The 19,577-nt window shown below is 33.9% G+C and overlaps 1 protein-coding gene across 1 annotated transcript in view; it reads left to right on the forward strand.

Annotated features, from left to right (window-relative positions):
• FSIP2 (fibrous sheath interacting protein 2) overlaps nucleotides 1–19,577 on the forward strand; it is a 97,096-nt gene that overhangs the window by 76,403 nt on the left and 1,116 nt on the right. Inside the window, exons 19-23 of the mRNA XM_023212464.1 lie at nucleotides 1,072–1,569; nucleotides 2,901–3,001; nucleotides 12,015–12,061; nucleotides 15,717–15,760; nucleotides 19,213–19,282. Coding sequence (XP_023068232.1) covers nucleotides 1,072–1,569; nucleotides 2,901–3,001; nucleotides 12,015–12,061; nucleotides 15,717–15,760; nucleotides 19,213–19,282 — 760 coding nt within the window. The remainder of the gene's footprint in view (nucleotides 1–1,071; nucleotides 1,570–2,900; nucleotides 3,002–12,014; nucleotides 12,062–15,716; nucleotides 15,761–19,212; nucleotides 19,283–19,577) is intronic.

Here is a 19,577-nt window from a genome sequence, read left to right on the forward strand (position 1 = left end):
GCACCAATCTGGCTACCAATGTTATCTATCTTCAACAAAAGGACACAGCAGTAAAGAGAAAGAAAGATAGGTTAGAAACCCTAGACTCTTGTTAGTTCTGCCTCAAGACTTAATTCTCTGTTTTAAGGTACCATAGATTCTTAACACACCAGGCATATGCATACTAAAACCATTTGTAGTAACATATCCCAAAGCCATATAAAATGATTTTGGATTTTCTAAACCACTGTTTTCCTCCAATAGCACAGATAATCGAAATTGATTTTTAAAAATGTTTTAAAGAGGTTCTTCTGGTATTTTGTTTCTATGGATATTCCTTTGAGGCACCATTATCTGAAAAACTGGTTTATGATATTACAAAGGGAGGTTGAGAGCTAATATTATTAACTTAATTTTGAGATTCTGTGAAGTGGTCAAAAGCTAGAGAAATGGGGAAATTCTGTCATTTAATGATAATTGCCTTTTCTTTGATCTGTCTTTAACATCGACAGTGGAAACTGAGATTTAACTGAGGAAGTGAGAAGAAATGAAGATTTATATTTTGAAGAATCTTTTGGAAAATATGTCCGAAAGATAAAAAGTGGAGGAATAGGGAGTAAAAATTTTAAAACCATTATTTGGGTTATTCATTACTTTTGAAAATCAAGATCAGTGAATATGTTGCCCTTTTTTTTCTTGAAAATATGTATATTTAGATTTCTCTATAATTCCTTACTTAGGATTTTGGAAAATAGGTTATCCTGTCTACTTCTGTCACAAAACTTTCAAGATAAATGATAAAGAGGAAGTAATTAAATTAATTATGCTAGACCTTGCTCTGACTTTTGGAAAGTTATATTAGATTAAGGTATGTAATAAATACCTTAATAAAAAAAATGGCATGCCAACAAATATGTTTTGTTATGTGTCTTTATTTCTTTTAAAAATATTGCTAATATATAATTAAGCGATATTTGAAGATATTACTTAAATCGAAACTAGAAATTATAAGAAAATAGCTACATCATAATCGAACTACAGGAAAGTGATTTAGGCATTTATTTTTAATATTTGCTATACTTTTAATTTCAGGCTGTTGCCAGAAATTCATTTCAGAATATAAGAAAGCCTGATATTACAAAGGTGGAGCTCTTAAGAGATGTTCAAAGTAAAAATGATCTTATTGTTCGATTAGTAGCTCATGATATTGATCAAGTGTATTTGGAAAATTACATAAAAGAGGAACCAGATTCTGATGAAGATGAAGTTATTTCAGGAGAGACTTTTGCAAAAGAAGAAGGCATTGAAGTATTTGAAGATCAAGTGAAAGAAGTCAAGAAGCCAGTACAAAGCAAAGTTTTTCCTAAGTCAACACTAAGCACCAGCAGCCTGAAAAAACTTTTGTCACTAAGTAAATGTTGTCAGACCACAGCCAGTGCAAATATTGAAAGTACTGAAGCAATCTCAAATCAGGTAATAGAATCCAAGGAGATGCATGTTAAAAGAGCTGTTGCTGAGCTTGACATGGCCACACCAAAGACAATGCCTGAAACAGCCTCTTCATCTTGGAAGAAAAAACCCCAGTGTAAGGTAAGTGAGAAGCATGACTGTTAGTGACTAGAAAGGAGAGACAGCTTCACAAATCTGGTCCAAGAATGTACCTTGATTAGTCAGAAAATAATGCTAAAATGAATTCAATGTCAAGCCTGGTGATATTTACAAAATAAGGGAAATTATTACCAGATGCAGCTATGAAACTCAACTGTGGGAAAGCAGATAATAGGGGGAAAAAACAGATTAATTAGAACCCCAAAGAAAAGAGAAAATGGAAACCAGTTAAGAAAAATGTAAGTTAATTATTAAAAACAGTTGGTTTCCACCCTTTTGTATTTTGGTTGGTAAATACTCATTGAACATTTTGTGTGGAGAGCCCAACGCTACTAAAATAGCACCAGAAGACTGGCTGAGGTAGGAGGAAGAAAATAAGATGCATGGAAATTCAGATTGTTTGGGTTTGAATCTTGACTCTTAGTAGCTAGGTGACCTTTTGGTAAGTTATATAACCAACTTATCCAACTTTAACAAGTTAATTCATGTATTTTAAATATCACCCTTACAATTAGCCCATAAACTCTGCTATCAGCATGGTGAACATCTCTTGTTGCTGGCTCCAAACTCTCAAATGATGGTCTGAGTCTCAGTGAACTTTTAAGTTTGGTCCTGCAGTATAATCTACATTTTAATGGAAAAATGTTTCAGAGATTAGTTGAAAGATGGATGAGCCCTGTAATTCTAATTAATTTTAGAATTAAGTTTAATTAATTTCATCTCCTGGGTACATGAAATTCTATACCATAACATGTTTTTGGAGAATGTACAACTTTTGATTTTCTGATGAGGCCATTCTCTTGATTATCCATTTGGTGTGATTCTAAGGTTAACACAAAAGCTTAGATGAACCACAGAAAATAACATAAATATAACTCTGCTCAATTCAGAAGCACACATGACTTTGCAACAAATATATCAAAGTATGTGCTAAGATGATTGACCTGGCAAGTTACCTAATTGACCAGAGTTGTATCTGTGTTCTTCCTCTTTTTGAACTCGTAATATATGACTTAAAATATTTTTAAAGTTTAGAAGAAAATTTGACTCTTTAAACATTGTTTAAACATAGGTTTATGTTTAAAATTTGTTCAAAATCTAATGTCATAATTTAGGTAATCCTCACTGAACTATTTCAAGCTAATTATATTGGAAGTCACCTTTTAATTAGAATTATAGGGCTCACCCATCTTTTAACTAATCTCTGGAACTTTTTTCCATTAAAATGTAGATTATACTGCAAAAAATGCCATAAGGTAAGAAAGTATATTTCAAACCCCATTTAGTGTAATAGCTGATTTGTTCTTTTCCAGAAAGAAGAAAAGAATCTTGTTACTGAACCAACACATTACTTCATACACAGAATTATGAGTTCATCTTCATACAACCAAGAAGATCTCATTTCATCTACTGGGTATATGAAATTAAAGCAGTACAAATATAGAACTCTGATAAAGTAGAGCTTATGAGTAGAATGGGGCCCCTGGCAAAACTGTAATTGAGCAAGTATTTAGCTTCAGACTTTCCCCCACTTCTTCCCTTCCCTGGCACCCTACTGTGAAGAATTCCAAAGCCACTTCTTGCTATCTGCTCCTCCATTTTTAGATACCTGGCCTCTATGTCCTAGTTTTGAAACCAGTTTCTAGTATATCAGCATCTTATATAAAGTATATGCTAATGTATTAGGGTATTTTCTAACCTGAGAGAGAGATAATGGCCCAGAAATGAAATATGCAGTATGACTACAAAAGTGTTCATGCTTAGCTCTCTTAAGAAAGCTATTGTCATTGCCTATAAGAAAAATCCAAAGGAATGAGAAAGAAATACAAGTTTTAGCATTCAGAGATAAATCGTAGAAAGCACTGGAGTTTGACATGGCTCTTTAAGAATGGATAGCATTTACACAAGTGAAAGACAATCCAAGTTTGGATGACACTAGAGGCAAAGTATGGACTGTAAAAGTGACAGGGGACAGAGAAGAACAAAGTGTACTATAGACTTGAAATCTCACAACTCTATCAAGAATAGTGAAAATATCTAAATTTGTGCTTGCATTTATAAAATTATACACAACTTGGAAGAGAGAACTTTTTTTATCTGGGGAGAAGTACTCATGTTATACACAGAAAAATCTAGTGACTTTTTTTTTCACTTAGCATGCTGGAATTGTATTTTTTTTTTTTTTTTTTTTTTTGACATGGCCTTATTTTGGGACATCTGTTTTTGGCCCAGCATTGTCTCTTTTCTCCTGCATAATAAGTTATTTTTAACATATATAGCTAGAAATGTTGGAACCTCTCTATTGGTTATTTTAGTGAAGTAAAAAACAGGCATAAATAATACTAAATAAAAATGATTTTAGAGCAAGATAATACCAGGAAGCTCAAGGTTCTGATTTCCCCATGGAAACAAAACATAAGCAACTACAATCTGACTAACACAACTTTATAACAGCTCTGGACAACAGTCTGCAGCAACCAAATGAATACTCAATCAAGAAAAAGCTGGCTGCTCATGGTAGCTTATGCCTGTAATCCCACCACTTTGGGAGGCTGAGGCATGAAGATTGCTTGAGGCCAGGAGTTTGAAGCCAGGTTGGGCAACATAGCAAGACCCTAACTCTACTAAAATAAAATAAAATAATAAAAAATTAGCTGGCATGGTCATATGCACCTAGTCCTAGCTACTCAGGAGGCTGAGGTGATAGAATTGCTTGAGCTCATGAGTTCAAAGTTACAGTGAGCTATGATTTTGCCACTGCACTTTAGCCTAAGCAACAGAGCGAGACTGTGACACAGAGAGAGAGAAGACAAAAGAAAGAGAAAGAAAAGAGAGATAAAGGAAAAGGAGTATAAGAGAAAGAGAGAGAGGAGAGAGAAACAAAAGAAAGAAGGAAAGCAAAAAATGAAAGAAAGGTAAGGAAGGGAGGGAGAGAGGGGTGAAGAAAGGGAAGGAGGAATGGAGAGCAAAAGGGAAAAAACACATTCAAAATAGTTTAAAAAAATCTGTGAAGTTTAACTTGCTCTAGGATCCAACTTCCTCCCAGCATATTGTAACACAGTCAAGAGAAAGAAGCCCAATTTACAGTTTCCTCCTTTTGGTGGAAAGAGCAGAATAGATCTTGTTCTGACCTATCTATGGGCATTCTTAAGAAATTATTTTTGTTTCACCTGACTAGGAACTCAGACAGGCAATGGTGTCATAGTTTGGTTCTAAGCCTGAAAACGACAGAAAGTAGTGGATAGGTGCCATAATGCATGAAAACTACAGAGGGACTGCAGAACCATAAACACCTTGGGCAAGAAATTATGGGAAGAGAGAGATACAACAGAATATCTAAGTTCCTAAGAAGGAGCAGGAAGTGACTCTTTGGGAAATTAAATCATTTACAAGCAGCCCAGAAAAACTGAGTTTGGGGATGCACAAACATAGACTTGAAAACTACAATCTCAGAAAAGATCTGAAAAAAACCTAAATCTTTACTTTGGATGGTTTCCAAGGCTCAAAGTCTCATTCATTAGTAAATATTTTCCACATCAATCAGCAAAAGCTAGAAGAGGTGGCTTCTTTATTATTTCAAGTACTCATATTTGAACAAAAGATTACTAAGCATATAAAAAATGGAGAAATTCAAATGGAAAGAATAAAATACCCAGAAAATGTTCCTGAAGAAGCATATCAGTTAGACCTACATGGCAAAGACTTCAAGACAACTATCCTAAATAGGTTCAAGAATTGTAGGTAGACAAAGAACTAAGGAAATTAGTAAAAATATGTATGAACAAAATTAAAATATTAATAGGAAAATTATAAAAAAGAACCAGACAGTAATTCTGGTTTTGGTAGTGCATTAGGGTAACTACAGTTAACAACAATTTATTGTATATTCTAAAATAACTAAAAGAGAGGAATTGGACTATTCCTAACACATAACACAAAAAACAATAAATGTTTTAGGTGATGGATACCCCAATTACCCTGACTTAATCATTGCACATTGTATAACCTGTATCAAAACATCACATGTAACCCATAAACATGTGCAAGTATTATGTACTCATAAAAATTAAAAATTAATTCTGAAGCTGAAAAATATAATAACTGAATTGAAAAAATTCATTGGAGAAGTTCAACAGCAAACTTGGACAGACAGAAGAAACAATCAGTGAACTTGAATGCAAGTCATTTGAAGTTGCCAAGTCTAAAGACCAAAAGGAAAAATGATTGAAAAAAAAGTAAGCAATGCCTAAGGATTTTTGAAACACCATCAAGGAGAACAATATACACATTATGTAAATTCCAGAAGAAGATATTGAGAAAGAAACAGAGAGATGATTTGAGGAAACAAGGGCTGAAACTTCCTAAATTTGAAGAAAGACATACATACACAAATAAAAGAAGCTTAACAAACCACAAGCAGAATAAACACAAAAATATCATATCAAGACACATAATAATCAAACTGTCAGAAGACAACCTTTAAAGTAGACAAAGGAAAGTGATTCATCATGTACAAATAACCCTCATAATACTATTAGTGATTTTCTCATTAGTAATCTTACAGGTCAAGAGGCAGTGAGATGATATACTTAAAGGGATGAAGGAAAAAAACATACTGTCAAACAAGAATTCTACATCCAGCAAAAAATGTTCTTCAAAAATGAGGAGAAATTAAGACATTCCAAGACAAGGAAAAGTTCATTAACACTAGACCTACCTGACAAGAAATGCTAAAGAAAGTTCTTCAAGTTAAAAAGATAAATGAAATGATGCTAGACAGTAACTCAGAGCCATATGAAACTATGTAATTTTTAACAAGTATAAATACATGAACAAATATAAAAAATAGTATTATCATAATTTAGCTCATGTATCCACTTTTTATTTTCTAAAGAATTTAAAAGACAAATGCATAAAACAGATTATAAGTTTATGCTAATGGGTACAGAATATAAAAAGGTATAATTTTGGGACCTCAATAACATAAAGTGGGTAGGGGGAAAATGTGTTAAAAAAGTAGAGTTTTTGTATGCAATTAAATTTACTTGGTATCAATTAAAAATTAGAATCATAATTTTAGGATGTTACACATAATCCTTGTAATAACCACAAAGAAAATATTCCTAAAATATACATAAAAGAAAATGAGAACTGAATTAAAATGTGTCACTAAAAAGTTCAACTAAATACAAAGGAAGACAGTAATGGAAGAAATGAAGGATAAAACAACTGTAAGATACAGAAAACAACAAAATGGCAAAAGAATGTTATTCTCTATTACTGATTACTTAAAGTATAAATGCGCTAAACACTTTAATCAAAAGAGATAGAATGACAAAATGGATTTTAAAAACAGAATCCAACTGTATGTTATTCATAAGATATTCACTTTAGGTCTAAGAATACATGTAGGTTGAAAGTGAAAGAACTGAAAAATATACCCCATGCAAATAGAAACCAAAAGAGAGGGAAGAAAAGGACATTGTGTGATGATAACAGCATCAATTTACCAGGAAGAGATAATAATTAAAAACATATACAAATGGTCTCCAGCTTAGTGAAAATTTGACTTACAATTTTTTAACTTTATGACAGTGTGAAAGCAATACATATTCAGTACCATATTCAATATATTATATGATAGTTTTAATACTTTGTGTTAGATGATCTTGCCAAACTGTAGGCTAATGTATGTGCTCTGAGCACATTTAAGGTAGGTTAGGCTAAGTTATGATGTTTGGTAGCTTAGATGCGTTAAATGCATATTCAATGTATGATATTTTCCATTTAAAATGGGTTCATTGAGACGTAACCCCATTGTAAGTTGAGGAGCATCTGTATGCGCCAAACATCAGAGGTCTAAAATATACTAAACAAATACTAACAAAATTGAAGAGGAAATAAACAGCTCTACAATAATAGTAAAGGACTTCAATATGCCATTTTTCAATCATGGAGAGACAACTAAACAAAATAAGGAAATAGAGGATGTTGATATGTTTGGGCTGTGCCCCCACCAAAATCTCATCTTGAATTGTTGTTCCCATAATCCCCACATGTTGTGAGAAGGACCAGGTGGAAGGTAATTGAATCATTGAGGTGATTACTCCTATGCTGCTTTTCTCATGATAGTGAGTGAGTTCTCATAAGATCTGATAGTTCTATAAGGGACTTTTCCCCCTTTTGCTTGGCACTTCTCCTTCCTACCACCAGAGGAAGAAGGATATGTTTGCTTTCCCTCCACCTTGATCGTAAGTTTCCTGAGGCCTCCCTAGGTATACAGAACTGTGAGTCAATTAAATATCTTTCCTTTATAAATTACCCAGTCTCAGGCAGACCTTTATAGCAACATGAGAACAGACTAATACAGATGTGAATAAAACTATAGATTTATTCAACCTATCATATATATATAGTTAAATATATATGTGTGTGTGTGTATATATATGTATAAGACAATAGGAAAATACACAGTTTTCTCAAATGCACATAGCACACTCTCCAGGATAAGATTATATCTTAGGCCACAAAATGAGTCTTAATAAATTTTAAAAGTTTGAATACATACAAAATATATTTTCAAATTGCAATGGGATAAAGCTAGAAATCAATAGCAGAAGGAAAAACCAAAACACTCTCAAATATGTGAAAATTAAACAATATACTATCAACTTATGGGTCAAAGAAGAAATAATAAGGGAACTTATCAAACTTACCAAAATTTAAGGAATACAACAAAAACAATGTTAAGAGGAAAATTTATAGTCATAAATAAATCAAATAAGAAAGATCTTATACCAACAACTTTATACCTTAAGCAACTAGAGAAAGAACAAACTGAAAGGTATTAAGTGGAAGAAAATAATAAAGATTAGACCAGGAATAAAATAGACAATAAAAAAAGTAGAGAAAATCAAGAAAACCAAGAGTTGGTTCATTAAAATAAAAAAAAAAAAAATCAACAAAATTGACAAGTCTTCAGCTAGATTACCTAAGGAAAGAAAGAGAAGACTCAGTTAAAATCATAAATGAAAGAGGTAAAATAGCAACTGAGTTTATAGAAATAAAGAGGATTAACAGAGGGTACTATGAATAATTGTATGCCAACAAATTGGATAATCTAGATGAAATGGATAAATTCCTAGAAATACACAGCTTGTCAAGACTGAATTATGCTAAATTACAGTGCACAAATTTAGAAATAGTAAAGAAATTGAATCAGTAACTGAAAAACCTCCTAAGAAAGCAAAGCTCATGACCAGATAGATACTTTCATTGGTGGATGTCACAAATTCCAAAGAATTAACTCTAACCCCTCTCAGACTTTTCAAAAAAATTGAAAAGAGGAAACACTTCCAAAGTCATGATGCCAGCATTACATTATTGCCAAGACCAAAGACAGCAAGAAAACACTACAGAACAATATTACTGATGAATATTGATGCAAAAATCTTCAACACGATATTAGCTAACCAAATTCATCAGTATATTAAAAGGTTTATAGATCATGACCAAGTCGATTTTATCCCAGGAATGCAAGCAAGTTTCAACACAAAAAAACCAATCAATAGGCCAGGCACAGTGACTCACACCTGTAATCCCAGCACGTTGAGAGGTTAAGATGGGCAGATTTCTCAAGCCCGACAATTTGAGACCAACCTGGGCAACATGGCAAAACCCCATCTCTCCAAAACACATACAAAAAATAGCCAGACATGGTGGTGTGCACCTATGGTCCCAGCTACTAAGGAGGCTGAAGCAGGTGGATTTATTGAGAACAGGAAGTTGAGGTAGGCTGCAGTGAGCTGTGATCACACCACTTCGCTCCAGCCTGGGTGACAGAATGAGACCTTGTCTCAAAAACAACAAAAACAACAACAACAAAATCAATGTAATACATGACAGTAACAGAATGAAAGGGAAACACATACGTACACACACACACCTGTCCATCTCAAACGATGCAGGAAAACCATTTGACAAAAGTTAAATCTGTTACATGGATAAAAGGACTCAGCACAGCACAGCAAGAAGAGACGGAAATTACTTCAGCATTGTTAAGGTCATATATGAAACATCTACAGCTAACATTGTCCTCTGTAGTGAAGAAATGAAGTATTTCCTCTGAGATCAGGGACAAACAAAAAAACAATGACTACTTTTGCCACTTCTATTTAACACAGTACTGAAAATTCTAGTAAGAAAAAATTAGGCAAGAAGAAGGGGAAAGGCATTCTAATTGGATGAGCAGAAAAATTATTGTTTATAGATGACATGGTCATAATGTAGAAACCCCTGAAGAACACATAAAAATTGTTATAATTAATGAATTAATTCAGCAAAGTTGCCAGATGTAAAATCAACACAGAAAAAATAGCTGCATTCTGTATAATTACAATGAACAATCTAAAAACAATTAAGGGGAAAACAATTTAAATTAAGGGGAAAACATATTTAAAAACAATTTAAGGGGAAAATCCATTTATATTAATAACAAATAGAATAAAATACTTAGGAATACATTTAACCAAGGAATTGAAAGACTTGTACTTTGGCAACTACAAAATATTGCTATAAGAAATGAAAGATAATGCAAATAAGTAGAAAGACACCTCATGTTTATAGATTAGAAGACAATATTGTTAAAATGTTAATTCTACTCAAAGTCATAGAATCAATGGAATCCTTATCAAAATACCAATAATTATTTTGCAGAAATAGAAAATTTATCCTAAAGTCCATTGGTTTCTCAAGAGACCCTTAATAGTCAAAAAATCTTAATATAGAACAAAGATGCAGATGTCTTATTTACTGATTTCAAATCTTACTACAAAGCTACCGTAATCAAACAGTGTGATACTGACATAAAGACAGACTTATAAAGCAAAGAAATGGAATAAAGAACCCAGAAATAAACCCTTCCATATATGGTCAAATGATTTTTACCAAGGCAATTTAATGAGGGAAGGGATGGCCTTTTCCACAGGTGGTGATGGGAATAGATACTCACATGCGAAAAACAAACAAAAATGAAGGTGAATGCTTACTTTATGCCACATACAAAAATTAACTCAAAATGAGTCAGAGATCTAAACATAAGAGCTAAAAAAAACTTTTGTCAGAAGACATGGGAGAAAGGCTTCATGACATTGGATTTAACAGTGTTTGTTGTTGTTGTTGTTATGAAATCAAAGCACAGGAAAGAAAAGAAAAATAGGTATATTGTGCTTCATTATATTTAAAACTTTTGTGCTTCAAAGGACACCATCAGTGAAGTGAAAAGTCAACCCATGGAATGGGAGAAAATATTTGCAAATTATACATCTAGTAAATAATTAAGATTCAGAATATGTAAATAATTCCTATGACTCAACAATGATAAAATAACCGAATTATAAATGTGCAAAGGACTTAGTTCTCTAAGAAAATATACAAATGGCTAAGAGGCACATAAAATGATTTTCAATCATTTCCCTAATCATTAGGGAAATGCAAATCACAATCACAAGATTCCACTTTCAACACATTAAGATAACTGAAGAAGGGAGGGAGGGACGGAAGGAGGGAGGGAAAAAAGAAGTAAAGGCAAAGAAAACAAGTACTGGTAAGGATGTCAAGAACTGAAACTCTTATGCATCAATGGTGGGAATTTCAATAGTGCAGACACTGTGGAAAACAGTATTGGGGGGGTTCTCAAAAATTAAATATAGACTTACCCTATGATCAAGCAATTCTACTTCTGTGTACATACTCAAAATAATTAAAAGCAGGGACCGAAACAGATATTTCTACACCATTATTCACCATAGACAAATGGTGGAAGCAATCCCAATGTCTATCGATAGATGAATAAACAAACAAAATGTGTTATAAATATTCAATGCAATGTTATTCACCCTTAAAAAAGAAAGATATTGTGGCACATACTACTGGATATATGAACTTTCAAAGATGTTTTGCTAATTGGGATAGGTCAGCACAAAAGGACATTTCATGATTCTCATATGAAGTCCCTAGCATAGTCAAAATCATAGAGACAGAAAGTAGAATAGTGGTTCCCAGGGGATGGGGAGAGAGGGAAATTAGGTTTTAATGTTTAATTGGTATAGAGTTTCAGTCGGGAAAGATGAAAAAAGTTCTGGAGCTGGATGGTTGTGATGGTTGCACAACACTACAAATGTATTTAATGCTATAGAACTGTACACTTAAAATGGTTAAAATTGTAAATTTAATGTATGTATAACCACAATTTTAAAAGTAGGGGAAAAAGTCAATCATAAATCATTTTTATTTGATTTGGAATCTCAGTGAATAGTACACTATTTCAGCTTTCTTTCCATATGAAGACTAACTGTTCTTTTGCTTAACCAGTAACTTCTTCATTTATCAAATTCACCCTAAATGATGTTCTTTTTCTTTTGTTTTAGTGAGGATGAAGATTGTTGCCCAGACCCAAGTGCTAAAATATTAGAAGGTTGGACTCTTTTTTCTTAAATTAGAGAGTGTTCAAAGATAAATGTCTACTATTTTGATGTGTGTGTGGTTTTTTGTTGTTGTTGTTATCAAACTTGAAGTTAATACAGGCTTTATTTTTTTCCATGAGATTATCTACTTTAGAAAATGATCCAGTATTACCTCATTCAGGTGTTAAAATGAGTTAAATACTTTGCCTTGCCTAAATTACCATTAAGATTTTATCACTGATTGTGGTATCAAGTATACGGAGTGACATGAATTCACATTTACCATACTCCTGTGAAATATCTACAAAATAGAGTGTATTGTAACAGCAGTTTATATCTGAGCCAGAATCCATGCTACTAGGATTTAATTATTTCTTTGAAGGATTATGCCTCTTTTTAAAGCTAAATTTATTCCCTCATATTAAAATCTGGCTAGGATGTACTTCACTTTTTTTTCATTTTTCTATTTTTTTATTCAATCCTTAATAGTACTGGCTCCTTAGAAAATTTGTAATGACTTTTAGGTTCTCTAATTGTCAAGACCTTAGAGGGAGGATCAATATGGTTCTAACAATAATAGCATATATAAGAGGTAGAGTGTCATGTTTGCTATAAAGTCACACTGAAAGTCAAGCCACAAGTTTATCATTACTATTTCAAACATGCAACCAATTCAACATATTCTCCCAATTTGAAAGTGAAAATCATTTTTATTAAGATAATCCATAAAATAGCATTAAGTATGCCAGAATTCAGTGACCATATCATAGATTTCACAAAAACCACTCCTATAATGTCTGAATTGTGGAATTATACTTTGCTAGATGCCAACAGAAACTGTTTCATACAACCATACTCATTTCATAGATGAGGAAACTCAAGCTGAGGGTAAGGCAGTGACCCATCCAACATTCCTTTGAGTCAAAAACAGAGTCCAATGTAACAGACATGGGACACGAGAAGGGAGGAGGGGGGTGAGTGCTGAAAAATTACCTATTGGGTATAATATTCACTATTCAGGTGATAGATCACTAAAAGCCCAACCTCACCATTATGTAATATATCCATGTAATAATCCTGCACATGTATCCGATGAATCTATATATAAACAAAAGTTATATCTGCATCCCACGTCTCCTGCCTCTAAATTCAGTGTTTTAATATGCTTTATCCAACTTCATTTTGGTGATCTTGCTTAGTTCTTATATCCTTTAGTAATATCACAGATGTTCAACTGAATTATTTACTTACTCATTCATCCAAAGATTTGCTAAGTGTTTTCTTTGTATCCTGAGATTCCATATCTGAACAAGACTGACAAAGGTTTTGCTCTCATGGAATTTACACTTTAACTCGGAGTAGGAAGTCCCATCCCAAGAGTAAAGACTTAAACAAGATAATTCCAGACATTAATAAGTAAAGTCATGTGTCACATAATGATGTTTTGGTCAATGATGGACCAGTAAAAAATAGTGGTCCCATATGATTATAATACTGTATTTCTACTGTACTTTGTCTATATTTAGATACACAAATACTTCCCATTGTGTTACAGTTGCCTCCAGTATACAGTGTCATAACATTCTGTACAGGTTTTAGCCTAGAAGACGTACCACACCATATAGCTTAGGTGTGTAGTAGACTATCCCATTTAGGTTTGTGTAAGTACATCCTATGATGTTCACACAATGATGTAATCACCTAATGAGGCATTTCTCAGAATGTAACTGATTTAAACAATGCATGACTGTACTTCCCATCTCATTTAGAACCAAATCTCAAGTCATCACAATGGCTTACAAACTCCTACATCATCTGGGCATCACCCTAACATCCTATTCCCCCTCTAAGGTACTCCTCTTTTTCTTTCTGGCTCAATTCATTCCAATCACACTAACCTCCTTGCTGTTCCTCAAACACTTTATACATTAATGGCCCTTGGATTTGCTGATTCTCCTGTACTCTTTCCCCTATATCTGCATTGCTCATTCCTTACTTTCAGATCTTGGCCCAAATGTTACTTTCTCAGGTCTTCTCTGGCCACACTCTGAAACTGCAACTTAATTCTGATCAGGGCACTACCTATCCCAGTTCCTTGCTTTACTGGATAGCACTTTCTGTTATATTGTGTATTTTAATTGTTTTTTTGACTGTCTCTCTAGAATGTAAGCTTCATAAAGGTGGAGATTTATGTCTGTTAACAGCTGTATCACCAAGAGCCTAAAACACTACTTTGTTTATAGTAGATACAGGGATTTAATGAGATAGGAGAGACTATTGGACCAACCAAAGGTGAAGGAGGAGTACAAGAATTCTTTTTTGGTTACGTTAAGATTGAGGTATCCTTTAGACATTCAAGTTGAGATGTCACATAAGCAATTGGATATTTAAGTCTGAAATTAAGTGGAAAGATCAAGGCCAGATATATTCATTCCTAATTCATATATACAATAAAATCTCAAGTAACTTAAATCCAAAAATTGGGGCCCCATAAATATCAGGAAATTTTTTATGCCTCTTCATCAAAACAACTTCCTAGTTTTTCTGGGGAGTTGGAAGCCCGTATACCTTGGAAACTTAAAAACTTGTGTTTGGAATCATTGCCCTTGTAGTAAACCCAAATGTTCTCATTCATTTAAAATAAAATCTGTTCAATTATGTGCAATATATATTTAGGTGCTTTTTAGGAAGATTATCAACCAACAATGAAATCTAACCAATTTTGTCAGATATTTTAATCACTTCTCATATTTGAGCTGATTGAGATTTTACTGTTACTGTTTTTTTAGAACCCATACTGGCCCAAAGGGGACTTTAGATAGTTATTGCTTGTGTTGGCTCTTGATGAGTGTAGCTATATAAAATGCATAGTTTTTTTCTTATATGATATCTATAGCCAAGGAAGACAGTCTCATTCCCGTACTATGTATGAGAAAACAGAGTCAGAGAAGTTAGAGGTTCAGTGTTCACACAGCTTTAAGCAATGAAGCTAAGATTTAAATACAGGGTTTCTGCCTTCTTAGCAGGTTAGCTGCTTCCCTTGCAGTGGGTTCTTGAGAAGCTTCTCTCACAGTGTCATTTCTACCTCCTTGCCTGAATTTATTTCACGAATATATTGACCTCCCCTGGAACTCAGACAACTTTTGGTTCTGTAGACTCCACCAAATTTCCTCTGAGCATTACCTCGAAGCTCTCCTGATTCTCCCAGAAGTTACTATGTAATAATACCCGTATTCTCCTCTTTATTCTAATAAGCTGCTTTTAAGTAGGCATGTAAAGAAAGTGGTAGAGCTGGAAGGGCTTTTAAGAATCATCTATAGAGTAATCCTTCATTTTACAGGTAAACAAACAGTCTTATAGGGATTGAATGGTTGCGCATAGATGTATAGCTACTAAATTACAGAGCTTGCCTCTCCCACTATGTTACATTTCATCTTTCATAATTTCTAAATTTCTAACTGAAGGGCTAAGACATGCCCCAACATTCTAGGGCTCTCACTTATTTCAGTGTTGTTCCCAATTGCTTATACATTTAAAATAACAACTTCTTCGACGTGCTTAAATTATATGATTCTTTGGTGAAAAATAAGTAATATGATCAGATTTGTGTCAACAAATATGCATGCCTCAGAAAGAGACTATTTTACTTTTTTTAAATCTCTACAGAAAGTTCTCAGGAACAAAAGCCAGAGCATGCAAACAGTGTTAAGGTAAGTATTTTTAATTAGCCTTAATTGGTATATATTAGGATCTAGTTAAGAACAACTCAGTTTTCATAGTTCAGTCAGGGACTGTGTGGTATGATTTGAAGGATATCAGAAAGCATTCTCCTATTCACAATTTGTTATACCCTCTTCCCTCTTCCTAGTTGAGGCCTGTCCCTGGTATACTAAAATATGTTGACAAAATCCTTTGGGTTAAGTCATCATTTCTTGTTTAGGTGCACAAAGTAATATACTGGTTCTCCCTAGCATCTAAGTACAATTCTGTTTATTAGCTCTGTTCCACAGTCTCTAGTAAAACACTAGAGGGAGTGAATTACTTGGCCCTACCTAGGATGAGTAGACTCAAGTGAGAAACTTGGGGAGGTGGGGAGAAAACAGAGGCTTCAAACATGGGAGGGGCATGGCTTGCAGGAAGTGAGTGCTAATTCTATTTTTCTGTATTCCTAAACATTACTTCTTTACCGCCAACTTTTCACAAAGCCCACCTACTCCCCAGTGTGAGCGAAGAAAATTTCCTCTTTATAAATCTTTCTTATAAAGTTTCCAATGAGAAATGAAGCTACACATCTTCGTCTGTGTTTTTTAATCAGATTGTTTCTTTCTTGGTTCAGTTTAATCACCCTTGAAGTGGGTCCTTCTACCCCACATACAACATAAGCTATCAATTATGGAGTTACTTCTCATATCGCAATATAGTACAATTTTCAGAACCAACTTTTAAAATCTTATAACTTACACTTAAGATATAATTTTTTAAATGTTCAAAGATACTGGATTTGTCACCCACTGAAGCTAATCCTCATTTGTGAATATAAGTATTTATTTAACTACTTCAGGCTCCATTTGGGCTGCACTTTACATATAATTTGCATATATGTAAATTTACAGTATAATTTACAATAAAATTATATGGCAACAGAAGGGAAATGCTGAAGCTCTAATCTAAGAACCTGTTGACACTCAGTGTGTCAAGTGGAATTTCTGGCTAATCTGGACTCCTTCTGCTTTTGTTCCTTCCCTCTTTGCTACCTTTTCCATGGTAAAATTATGTTTAAAGTTGTTATCTAATCCAGTTCTGGATAAGGTGGAGTAGGCAGGCTCCATCTTACCTCCCTCAGTGATTACAACTAAACACTGTGGGTAACTACTGAGGATTCTGAAAAATAAATAACAAGAGTTAGGCAGAAGAATCAAAACTCAAAGAATGGCCCATGCCATTGTGAGTTTCCTGGGTTTTGTTATTTTATTTGCATATCCTCTGGCTAAGACTCAGGGAAACTCAAATCCTGGAATTGCATAGATCAACTGGATAGAATATAGCTCCTAGAGAAACCATTGTTTTCTTACCGGTTAGGAGATTCCTGTGACATGGAGAATCTGGGGAGAATCCCCACTTTTTCTCCCTCCTTGGCCCTGCCTCAAGGCAAGGTCCCCTCATGAAGCTGCATGGCAGTAGCAGCAGAGGTCGCTAAAGTACCACTTAAAACTCTGAAAGAAAATTCTTCTCTGACCAATAGGGAAAGGGTCCTCAGTAGACTAAGGAGTATTGATTGAGCCTGTTGTGCTTTTCTCTGCTTTCTCTTGTCACTTTACTCTTAGTGGTAGATGCAGACATAAACTAGAAACAGCACACACACAGAGGCTAAAGCCACAGCATTTTAGCCATAGAACTAGAAAAGGGGGCTAATGAGAGTCAGGCATTGAGGAAAATCACAGAAAGGGGAACCTCAAAAATCTGTTTATAATGCCCCCTCTTAATTGTACGTATTTGGAAATTACCTGAAGCTACAAAGACAAAAGTCTTCGAGAACTTGAACTGCATTCTTAACAGTAGTACATACATAAGGATACTCAAAGCTACAAAAATTTTGAAAACAGAAATTAAATTGAAACCACAGCCATGAGAGGCAGGGTAAGATGTGTGATCTGAACATAATGAGTCAATTACCTACCAAAATAAAAAAACATGCACACACACACACATCCTCTACAGGATTGTGAAAGGACCAAAAATCTGACTACTTACATATAATGTGCAGGATACATTCCAAAATGATTCAACATACAAAGAACAAAGACAATATCTACAGCTTTCAAGGAAAAGGTCAAAAGATGCCAGCTCCGACATAGCCAAGGTTTTGAAATTTTTAGATAAAAACTTTAAAGTCATGATTTTAACAATGCTCCATTAAGTAAGGGTAAGCACTCTTGTATCTAACAAAAAGATACATGTTTTCAGCATAACTTAAGTACTGTCATCCCCTCATAGCTGTAGGGGATTGATTCCAGGAATTCCAAAAGATATCAAAATTCAGGGGTACTCAAGGTCCTTATATAAAATGGCATATTTGCATATAACCTACACACATCCTCCCATATATTCTAAATTATTTCTAGATTACTTATCATACCTGACACAATGTAAATATTATGTAAATAGTTCTTATGCCGTATTATTTAGGGAATAATGACAAGAACAATAAGTCTATACATATGCAGTATACATACAGCTGTCCATTATTTTTCATTTATTTTTTATCTTTAGTTGGTTAAACTTATGGATACACAACTGAGAATCAGTACTTTACATTGTCTCTGCCCCATTTTATTCCTCAGTTATCTTGTTTCCAATAGCTTAATACATGAGCACCCTTAAGTCTTCTTGGAGGAGCTATGGTAAAACTCTTGTAATAGTATCTGTTGCTTTTTACTTGATATAGACACTGCACGTTCCTCTGATGTTACATGTATTTAAGCTTTGTTTTATTGATTTTTAACAGATGACATTTTAGAATAGCTACAGAATTCTGGTACCCTTCAAATCTACCATTTTAGAATAGTTTCAGAATAGCTGAAGCCCCACCACCTGTCCCAGGCTACTTTATGCCTCTCTGGGACAATTGCTGCTCTTGCATTCAAAATTGATAAAGGTCTACAGAGTAAAGCTAGTACTGGAGACACAATCCCAGCACAACCAGGTCCACAGAGTCGCTTTATTGCTCCAGACTCTGCAGTGGCTAAGATTTCAATAAAAGAAAATTTGGGGTTACAAAGTGAACGTCCTTTTTCCTCCCCTTACTATTACATCATTTTTCAGAAAAGAATTTTTAACTTTTTTCAATTCAGTCAAAGGATAGAGGGGGCAGATAGAGCTGAGATTTTTCATGAGTTAATATGGCTGAACCATTGCCCCTCATTTAGTGCTAGCCAAAGCCTGCATTCATAACAAGTGTCAATCTTAGGCATCTTACTTTCCAAAAATTATAAGCCTCAGCCTTATTGAACAATTCTTTAAGATTGCAGAGCACAGATATATTTTATGTAAGATACTGTAATGGTATTTATAGGTATATCTAGTGGATTTGAGGATTTATGGGTATATCTAGTGTTTAGTGTCCAGTGAAAGACTCAGTTTGTATTTCAATTTACCTTGGCAGTTTATCACCATCTTTGAAAGATCCAAGGATGTTCTTGGCAGTGCAAATCCCTCAAAGGAAGTCACTTCAGGTACAAAATGTACTATTTTAACAACTGGTATAATTAAACTCTCAATTGCATCATTTTGAGTTTAGAATATTTTATTACTCTCCTGGAAATGAGTGATTCTCCCCTTGCATATTATCAAAATGGGATTGAAATAATATTCTTACTATTTGTATAAGTACCAATTTTCAGTTAATTATGTAGTTCTCTATCTTTACACCAAAGGGAAAATAGATAATATAACTAAAATATATCAGGCCCTAGCTATTCCCATTTTATTTAAAGAAAAAAAGTGAGAATCATTAAAGAGAAAAATGAC

The sequence above is a fragment of the Piliocolobus tephrosceles genome, chromosome 11 (assembly GCF_002776525.5).
Source record: "Piliocolobus tephrosceles isolate RC106 chromosome 11, ASM277652v3, whole genome shotgun sequence".
In the NCBI taxonomy this organism is placed as follows: Eukaryota; Metazoa; Chordata; class Mammalia; order Primates; family Cercopithecidae; genus Piliocolobus; species Piliocolobus tephrosceles.